The following is a 10194-nucleotide window of genomic DNA, read 5'->3' as shown; positions in this document are numbered from 1 at the left end:
CGGAGCTGTGCACTGTGCATTCCAAACGGATTTTGTGCAGCATATATGTTACGACATAATAGCTGGCAACAGAGTTAGCAGTCACTTGTGCAGTAAAATTACGGATATTTTTTCTTACTGTATAATTCATCTCTATCTTGTTCTCATGGAGCTGCTCTCCAAATAATTGCAGAACTATACTGTAGTCCTACGCGTCGTCACTCACGTTTGGGAATGGATTCCCTGCTTTCTCTCGTATGATGCGTGTACGTTCTATATGCTAAAATTTGCTCGGTGAAATTTGAGACCCTGCACATAAACTGTTGACCCATACTGCTGACCCATGAATATTCGTTACAAAATTGAGTGGGAACTATTTATATAGCGATAATTCCAATAACGCTGGTTGTGCTTGTGCAGAGCTACCCCACTAAACTGTCTCTTTAATAGCTGCGTTATCAATATATTGCCACGAATCATCTTCGAGAAGCTTTGACACATCGTCTGCTTTTCTGGACGAAGCCGTCCGCATTGAGAGGACCCTGCTCTCTCGCACTACCGTCGACCAACGAGACCAGGGCTACGAGGCTTTCTCCACGACCGCTGGCCTCGGCGTCGGATCGCTGATTTGAGAGGTGGTACGCGAAGAGGTAAGAGCTCTCCTCTGTCCTGAGAAGGCTCAAGACCCTTTGTCTTCGATCGGTGCGATCATCAAGGACGAGGTTCAGCAGGCAATCCCGACATAGTCAACCACCAACCCCGACGCCGAAGTACCGAGACCAACCTACGCCGCCGCTGTGAGACAGGTGCCACCTACTCGTCGGCCGGACTACGGAAACTGTTGCCTCCTCGGCCTGTCCTCAACCTACTCCGAGCGTCCCGCCAGTGGTAAAAGGATATCAAGGCAAGATTTCTATCAAGGCAGTCTTTGTCCAGTTGTATTGCAAACTGGCAGCTAGCAGTGCTCGGTCGCGTGCAGGGAGTTGCGGTGCACAGAAAGACAGGAACAGAGCGTGAGCGCACAGCAATTAGCGACACCCGCAATGCACAAAGGACAGCCGAGAGTAACGGCACAGGAAACCAAAAACTAGGGTCTCTAAGGAACTATAGCAAGTGCTAGTGAATTGTTTCCAGTACGCTGCTTTGCCTGCTGCTCGTAATGACTCATATGAGTCATGAGTCATATGAGTTCATGTCAGTTCATGTCATTCAGTCAGTTCATGTGCACAATGGTAGCAAAGACATATTTCACAACGTATACGCCTTTTTGCGATGCACCTTTAGTGACAGGTATACCTTTACATCTTTAGACAGGTATAGTGCGTTATATCAGTATATCACGTGTAGTTGTAATAACGCCGCTCATTGTGCTTTGGTAGGGGTGTTGCGTCCTCTTGCTGCCTGCTACAATGGTCCTTTATGAGTTGCATTGACTATGTACGCGCTACTAACTGGATCGAAAATATCTGCCCCATACATGACTACTGCAACAACTTCAAGCTACAGTACGTTGTATAATAGCTCTAGTTCCTACGACACTGTTCTTGTGCAATATCGGTGTCCTTCGACGCAATGGGGATTTAATATGGCATCATTAACAGGGCGGAATTTTTAAGCGGTCCAGTTAGACTGATTCCATCGTCAGGGCCTGCAACCGCAAAGGCCACAGCAGTGACCTAAACCAGCATCATGTAAGTTGTGCACTTGGTCTGAAATCAAGTGCCTTGACATCAAGAACAACTGCAAGCAGAAGCTGCTGGTTTGGTAGGAGCAGGAAATGGAAACTGAGGACAGTGTGACATACCCAACGAGGTTGATAGTGATCAGATTTGCTGATAAGATGGCAATTACATGCCACCGGTTATGAGACACCCAACAAATATGAACAATGGAATAATAGGACAACAATGGAACATCTATAAGCAGGAGAGCATCTGATACTGCGGGTATTAGGTTCGTGCGTTAGGTACATCCACATGGGTTACGCGGCTGATGTGCGACAGGAAATTCCAGTTTTGCACAGTGGACTGAAGACAATTTTCCCCTCTTAGGTATCGACTAACTACCGCAAAGGCTACAATATCCTACACCAGGCAAGGGACGCGACCAGCACGACGAGAATAATTATCGTTGCAGTCGTCTTTACGGCAGGACGACTAAGCTGCCGTAAGCGTCTCGCACACGTAAGTGACTTGCACTTGTACTACATTGCACTAAGGGGGAAACATAGCGCATGAAATACGGGATTGGCGTCATTGTGGTTTTCAAGCGAGCTAGTCCAACCTCGACAGGCATTCACTCTGCGTTGAGGTTGAAACGTCGATTCTCGCATGATCAAAGGCAGTGTTCGCTGCTGTGGTTTCCAGGACGTGCTCCTCTGCAGAGAATTCAAGCCCAAATTCAAGACATTTGATCGGGCTATATGTAAGGTGTACGGGTTCAAGTTCCAACGAGTTGAAAATCTGGGGAGGTGTACTGGATACGGTGGATATAGGGAGGAACGAATTGCAAATGCTGAAATAAGTCTCTCTAAATCTGTAAATACGTCAGAAACACTTACGTCACAAAAAGTGTACCAAAATACCGGAAAAAGCACTCCAACGACTAATATGGCTGATGACACAGTGGTCTTCTCTTCTCTGTACATAACAGGTAAACAATCGGCGGCTATTTGAGCGACGTCAACAACTGCACTGCCACGGCGGACACTGCGGCTTCTACAATCGTGCAAGGATCCCGTTCGCTTTGACGTTCCGGAGAACATGTGCCATCAACACCATCTGGCCACTATCTCCACAAAAACAGCAGTGAACAATGGTCTTCATTACAAGCCCACTTCATTCATGCTGAATAGGAAATACATTCGAAACTTGTCTTGACGGTCACAAGAAATAACAATAAAAAAAGAAAACTAAATGAACGTCTCCACTATTGACATAGGGTAGGGTTACCTTCATTCCGCACGGTCCTACGCAAATGTAAGCAGTGTTGCTCGTTCCTGTATACGCCTTCAAGCCCCGTCTTGCCTAGGTGGTATGTCGTAACTAGAGGTTGGACGTCTCTCATCGCATTGTGTATTTCTTTAGGAGTTTCTGTAGGCGTACTCAATTGCCGGATAGAACACTGTGCAGGGAACATTAACCAGCGGAATTTATTTCCCAAAGCTGTAATTCCGTCTGTTCCCAGTGACCACTTTGCAGCGATTCGCCATTACAATTAGCTCCGTGCAACCGAGACAACGTAGTCTCTTGAGTTAACATTAGTACCCTACATTTTGCATTGGAGTTGAACGAATGGCATTCCACTGGTCAGTGAGATATGAATGAGAGATGAAAAATGGTGAGATGGTGAAGTTCAGTGTGGTGGTAAGTTATGCGAAATAGGCACAGCCGAGATGCATTCTCTCGAAGCGTTTCTTATACCCCTGTCACACGGGCATCTTCGATCCTGCTCGACCGAACCTGCTTGAAGCCAATGCAGATCGGATGGTGCTACACGGCCGCTTCCAAGCAGGATTGAGAACTGCTCGACGGCCGCCATTTGCATCCTCGACCCCGGTCAACTGTCATAACTTAAGACGGACATGCGCGCGAAGCTACAAATGATGCTTACATCGATATACGATAAATCACCACTACTATCGCTGTTATATTAGGAAACGCGAAATTAATGAGTTCCGTTTATTCATTTGCACAGGTCAACCATTCAATGCGCATTGAAAGTGGCCGTGTAGCAGCGTCAAAACTCGAGCGCGCTCGGGAAGTTCGATGCAGATCGGATTCGAGAAGGATCGAAATGCCCGTGTGACAGGGGTATTACAGCTGGACAGCCGCTTCAAGAACCTTGTGTACCATGGTGACATCGCGTGAGATCCGCTACATGCGTGAAAATTGAGTGAAAGATCCAAAGTTCATGGGTTTATAATATCGAAAGTAGGTTTCTAACTGTGACCTTGACATCCACATAAAAATGCAACCAAGAATTGTCGCTGAGCCCAGGCAGTAAAACATGGGCCTACTAGGCTGATTAACTCTGGTTGGTTGTTTGGTTTGGCTAGTACACTCTAAATCTTTTCACACCTTTAAAGGTGTAACAACGTGCATGGCGCACGCCTTTTTAGGCGTAATTTTGGTAACATCATAATGGAGCACTGTTTCGCACAAATTTTCTTTACACGAGTGTTGTCTGTCCTCCAAAAATTTGCAACATCTCAACATTGCTTAACAGTATTGTAGACACTTGCGCGTGCTCGATTATCGATAGCGATGCATATATGCATCAGCTCGTACCTACGATATCCAAGACATAATGAAAGCAAGCTTTGCACTGACACTTGATCTTTAGTAATGCTTTCCAAATTTTGTAAAATATCATCCTGGAGATGCAATGTTACGCAACCAGGTTGAATGTTCATAGCGCACACCGCTGCAGCTCCGCTGCTGTTCCGAAAGTATGAAGACGTTGTGATATTCAGAACCGTGGTCCCAACTTGATTCATAAACGCACATTGCTTTCCAAATTTCCATACTCCTTCGTGAGAAATTTGAGAAAAACTACCGGGCGGCGGTTCCACTTGTGACGTCATACTTGGAACTGCGCGGATTGGATAGCCACACCTAGCCAGCTCTGCCTGGCAACCAGTTTGTGTTTACACTCCGTCATGGCCGCTGTATCGTGCTGAAACAGCTGTCACGAGCTATCGGGGACCACCGCACCGTTTTATCATGTTTCTTATAAGGAATACTTCGTCTTCGAGCACGTTCTCGTTCTCAATAGCTTTGGTGGTGCTTTCTGCACGCGCAGCAAGTCCGCGCATAGTGCGCTGCCAAAGCTATTGTGAATGCGTAAGTGTACGTCACACGTTAGGTGTTAGGTCTTGTTGGTAGCATGAAGCACAGTGCGGGCACAGAATGTCCGCTCACGACGGCCGTCGTTGCACAACGAGGCCATCCTGTAAGGCTTATTAAAGAAGACCGGCTAAAGAAAACTATCTTTGAGGCTATTAACGACAGCAATTATCACGGAACGCAACCCAAAACATTCACCTTCGCCCATAGATCTCCGCCATCGCATCGACGATTTGGCGTTAGCCAAGCCACGAGCGCGGCTAAGCCAGGACGAAGCCGGGATTGGTCAGGGTTTGCCGACCACAGGACCGCCGTGCCAGGAAAATTTAAAAAATTGTTTTCTTAAAAACTACAAAAAATGGGTGAAAAATTTTCACATGTATGCTCCCTGTGCGGAAACGAACGCACAGCCCAAGCATGGCTCCATTCTGTCGCAGTCGAAAATCGGCAGAGCTGAGCTTTAAAGGTGTGAAAAAGTTTACAGTGTATATCTGGTTGATTTAGCAACAACGCCCGTCGTCCCACTTGAGTAAGACTCCACTAAGTCTGCCTAAGGTCTGTCTGCTAAACAAACGCTACAATTAGAATTTATATTGGGCTACGATTTGTTGTCTAGTATTCGCTCGTGAACCCCATCTGTGCAAGCATGAAAGTTTTCTTTTATAATTTTTTCAACAGAACGTGTAACACAGTGTGTGTTTTTTTTCTCTTTTTTTGCCAGTTCAATATTAACGGTAATTTCGCACCTTTAGCTCAGTGCTCCTGTTTGTGCCAAAATGAAACCGAAACTAATAGTAATGAACCTGTGAAGCGGGGCATTCAAACGACACCAGGGTCACCAGGTGCCGTCACTGCGCGTGGTTGTATCGGTTTATCTCGCGCGCGCATCACGTGCGCTTGCCGTTCGTACATTTTTGGTGTTCGTGCTTCATTCTGCTTTGCGCTGTGCTGGAGCGAGGTCTCCTCCGTTTTCTGGAAACTCGAGTACGCTTGTCCCATCCTACAGTTGACAATACAACTCGAGTAAGTCGAGAGTATCTTTCTGGTCTAACCACTGAAGTATTTCATATGTTTACTGTGCTGTAGAACGCAGCGAACGCTGTGTGAAGCAGGGTTGCGGAGTTGCCGCACCTGAGTTGGAATGATTCCGGAATCATTCCAGATTTAGCAGAGCCCGGAATGGAATTAGAATGGAATGGCGAAAACTGACCTAGGAATGGGAATGGAATGGTCTGGGTGCCCCGGTGGCAGTTTTGGTTTCAACGTGCTAGTTTCTGCCCTCGCACCCTTTGCACCACACCTGCACACGGTCAAGAGTGGAATAACCTTGTCTTTGTTTTTTCCGTGCTTGGTAATGTCAATCTCCTCTAGCACTGCTGGACTTGCCAGTATGGTTTTCCGGTCGTTTTCTTTTATTGAGGGAATTAACGAAATGGAATTGGGTTGCCAAGCGATTCCAGGAGTGGGAACTGACCATACCTTTTCATTTCGAGAAATTGAAAGGAATTGAATTATCGCAAATCTCCATTCCTCGGAATGGAATTGGAATGGAATGCGAGACTCTATTCCGCAACCCTGGTGTGAAGTATCGCAGGAAGATTCTTTAGTGCCAGGGGGAATGAGTGTCGTTCAGAACGCCCTTGCAGGTATTGTACTGACTAACTGACTGACATTGTACTGACTTCGCAGATATCATAATTCGCGTCTTTTACTCGACGGCTCCAGGGCAAGGGGCCTTAATCGCTTGCACGTTCCAAAACAACCAATGGAACGAAAGGCGGGCACGTGACACATGCGATGTTCTGGAGCGTCCCGCTCTTCGTTAAATCTTTAGACATGATTAAGCCCCGAGGTTTGAACACACGGTAGGATCGCCGGAACATTTTGCCGCCACGTTATTCATGCTAACGTGTACATCGTTAAAACAAAACGGTGCGAATGCAAACAAATATTGACGAGTCTCGTGTCCGATATTTTTCATAATGGCGCAATTAGGCACAATTAGTTGTTAGGCACAGTTAGCTATTAGGCATAGTATTTAGTTATTCGTCTTGTGGCGAGATCTGAATTGGAACATTGGAGAGCGTGTCAAGAAACACCCATCGCAATTGTTTCGTACAGCGTACACCTTGTCAAATTTGAAAGTTCCACGTGACACGATTTGAGGCCAACCTCGATGTTACGAATGTACAGCGAAATAACTGGGAACTCCGCACAGCGTGGGAGGCGTCAGCGGGGGATCTGCCCATGCCAGATATTTTCACCCAGCTTCCGCTATTCGGAAAACGTCATCTGCGGATGAACACGAGGCCGGCCAATGAAAGCGCTCTTCCGCTACGAATCTGCGCTAGCTGTGATGCCTTCTGCACGTGGTCATCCGCTCTCTTGTCCCCTTCTTGCTATGGGGTGCTGTCGTCAAACATTCTGTGTCAGGGAACACGTTTTGCCTTCGCAGTATAGAATATGCTTTTCGGCACACTTCTGGGCACTTTTTTTAGATATTTGTTTGATTTTGTTGCAAAGTTTGTGACATTAAGTGCTTTTTTTTAGCAACTGATTTCACTAACCTCAGTTTTACTCTGGGAACAGTGACGTCAGGGGAAGACTTTCCGACTGTGCACGCTGGTTTTTCGTCCCATGGAACTGGTGCCGGCGAAGAACTGCAGTCTGCCGCGCGAACTTCGTTGCAGAAACTGCTCCATGGAGGTTGGAGGCGTACATCAGAACTACTACATCCGGTATCTGCTGAAAAGAGACCTTCAGGTGAGCGCATTCGGGAAGGTATGGGTACGCCATGCTGAAAGACGACACGATTTACAACTTTCTAGTTTACATCTCGGTCCTAAGACGAATAACGAGTTAGCTAATTCAGCATAATTAATAAATTAGTCGCAATGAAGAATACGGGCGCTCTGAACAGTCTTCACGGCTCCTCAAAATTTCAACTTTTCATTCGCTTATGAGTTACGACTTACCGTGTTTTATAAAAAGCTGGAGTACTCAAGTTTGTCATTCACGCTTGAGAAGTGGTAGGTCTATGCTATTTCCTTGCGAGACAGCGACTGCTTTGGAGACGTTGTCAGTCATCCGCTGACAGTGAATCGCATTCTTTTACAAGCGCTCGACGAAGCTAATGCAATGCCTACAACAACAATCACCTAGACCTGTGGAGCCTGAACAAAAAAAAAAAAAAAAAAAAAAAACTTCTACGCGTTCTAGTCTACCGATAAAGCGACTGCAGTATACCAGTGCAACAAGAACGTGAGCGAGTTCTTCTGTTGCTTATGCTACTTAGGCACTAAAGTGCTGGTGCTTACTATGACCATACGGGCATCGAGTGCTTTGAAGACATTCGCTGACAGGTAACCTATTATTTTGCAGACGCCACGGGCCAGGACAACAACGAGCACCCCGACGGCAACGATAATTATTCCTGCGTCGGCCAGTGTAAGCGATGGCCTATGGACTGCTATGGCAGAGCAATGTTAACTTTAGTCCATCTAGTCCGAGTTGACTGGCACTAAGGTTTTCGCTATGTCCATTCGCTGACAGACAACGTGTTGTTTTGCAAGCGTTGCGAACTAACTACAGCAACGGCGACAGCGGCACAGACCACCACTACGATAACCACCACGACAACAGTAATTACTGCTCCGTCGGCCACGCGACAATACGGCGGCAGTACTCGTGCAAGTAAGTTCGTGCAAGCGCCTGCGTCTGTACTATCTCGTACTATGAGAACGTTTTACAGATAAGTCCTGATAACGAGAATTGGCTGTGTGACTGGCAATACGCGTTTTTCCTATGTCCATACGATGCATCAACTGATTTGGAGACATTCCACTTGAGAACCATTCGATGAGGTAATGTGTTCTTTTACAGACTCTGCAAACTAACCACTGCAACGGCGACAGCCACACTCACCATCACAACGATGACAACCACCACGACAACAATAATTATTACGGCCACCCGACAATAATGCGGCAGTACTGTAGGTAAGTTCGTGCAAGCGCCTGAGTCTGTGCTATCCGGTACTATGAACCATTTTGGTGAACCATTCGCTGAGGTAACGTGGTCTTTTAACAGACTCTACTACTACTACAGACTAACTACTGCGACAGCGGCACTCACCACCACAACGATAACCACGACGACGGCAACCACAATTATTGCTGCGTCGGCCACCCGAAAATACGACGCCAGTGCTATTAAGCGCCTGCGTCTGTACTATCTGGTACTGTGAGCACGTTATATACAGAGGTAAGTCATTATAATTAGTCTAGCTAAGGAGACAATGGAGACGTATGTTCGAAACATGCCAGGAACAAACGCTACTGACGCTTTCATAGCAAGACACACACATCGATCGCTCGCTACATTGTCAGACCACTGTCAGACAGACAGTTGAGAATTGAATGACAGAGTGAGACTTGCAGACTACTGAAAGTGCACTAACCACTTGGTCAGTTCCCCAAACCCCCATCACTCTCCCATCTTCGGCGGACCGAGAGGGCCTCGACGGCAGGCCTCGAGATACACGTACGGGCCCCGGCACATTAAGCAAGTATTTGAGCGTGTTTGTTTGATTTTAGGACAATGACATTGTTAAGAGCCTGTATGAACTTCGCAGTCTCTCGACCTTTCAGCGGCCATTTTTGTTTTAGAACATACGCAGGGAGTGTTTCTAAATCAAAGAAATAGGGAGGTATTCTGGCGCGCGAGTAAATATTCGCTCGTCATCACGGCTCAGTGACACCAAGCGTCAGTCGTGTACCAAGCACGTAGTGAAAGTATGCTCTTGTGAGGAGTGTACATCACGAAACACTAAATTAGTCCGTGTAACAGGGGTATTACACAGTAAATTCAAAAACACCCTTTCTGAGTAAAAAAAAGTGTCAAAAGTGTAAAAAGACCCCAAAAAGGGTGCTAAAAAAGGTGTATGAGAAAATACTCTTTATTTCACCAAGCGCTGTATCAAAAAGGGTGTTTTTGTGCGTTTACACCTGTCTTTACACCCTTCGAGTAACACTTGGTGTCGAAAAGTGTTTACCTTATATACACCCTTTCTACACTGGTGTTGAAAACTGGTGTTTTCATTCGTGAGAGAAAAATTACATTGGCTTGACAGCTCCGCTCATTAGGTAATCACATTGTAGACGATAGCTTGAGAGTTGAAAACACAATATTTGACAGGGAGGGATGTCAGGAAGCTCGCTGATATCTTTGACTCGTCACAGGCGTACGTGTTAATTGCAAAGACGCATATCCGTCACCGTTTTGCCGCACTAAGCTTAGCGAACGTACTCCAACGAACTGCAAAAACGTACATACAAGCAAAAACGTCGGACTGCATGGCTCGGCATGC

General features: G+C 46.4%; 1 protein-coding gene and 1 long non-coding RNA gene across 4 annotated transcripts; both read left to right on the top strand.

The window, feature by feature from the left end:
- The first annotated feature begins 889 nt into the window (after positions 1-889).
- On the top strand, positions 890-2895 carry LOC135391863 (uncharacterized). Its single transcript, XR_010422130.1, has 3 exons — positions 890-1670; positions 2031-2162; positions 2632-2895. It is a non-coding gene; the product is annotated as an uncharacterized LOC135391863 (long non-coding RNA).
- A 2828-nt stretch (positions 2896-5723) lies between these two features.
- Positions 5724-9662, top strand: LOC135391862 (uncharacterized). 3 transcript variants are annotated; one of them, XM_064622368.1, is made up of 6 exons: positions 5724-5849; positions 7416-7589; positions 8208-8273; positions 8399-8519; positions 8709-8824; positions 8916-9662. In XM_064622368.1, coding segments are annotated over exons 1-5 (462 nt in total). In that variant the 5' UTR covers positions 5724-5848; the 3' UTR covers positions 8809-8824; positions 8916-9662. The 3 variants fall into 3 exon arrangements, with proteins under 3 accessions (XP_064478438.1, XP_064478440.1, XP_064478439.1); XM_064622370.1 differs by lacking the exons at positions 8709-8824; positions 8916-9662 and adding an exon at positions 8578-8685; XM_064622369.1 differs by lacking the exons at positions 8709-8824; positions 8916-9662 and adding an exon at positions 8578-8685 and having other exon boundaries at positions 8379-8519.
- The last annotated feature ends 532 nt before the right edge of the window (positions 9663-10194 follow it).

The sequence above is a fragment of the Ornithodoros turicata genome, chromosome 4 (assembly GCF_037126465.1).
Source record: "Ornithodoros turicata isolate Travis chromosome 4, ASM3712646v1, whole genome shotgun sequence".
In the NCBI taxonomy this organism is placed as follows: Eukaryota; Metazoa; Arthropoda; class Arachnida; order Ixodida; family Argasidae; genus Ornithodoros; species Ornithodoros turicata.
The sequence above is the reverse complement of the archived record's forward strand: the minus strand, read 5'-3'. Positions and strand labels throughout refer to the sequence as shown.

What these genes read in the sequence shown, in the direction of transcription:
- LOC135391862 (XM_064622368.1), top strand. An exon ending in TTATTCCTGCGTCGGCCAGT is followed by an intron (nt 8,274 to 8,398) that starts GTAAGCGATGGC and finishes TTGTTTTGCAAG; the next exon opens with CGTTGCGAACTAACTACAGC. An exon ending in CGGCGGCAGTACTCGTGCAA is followed by an intron (nt 8,520 to 8,708) that starts GTAAGTTCGTGC and finishes GTTCTTTTACAG; the next exon opens with ACTCTGCAAACTAACCACTG.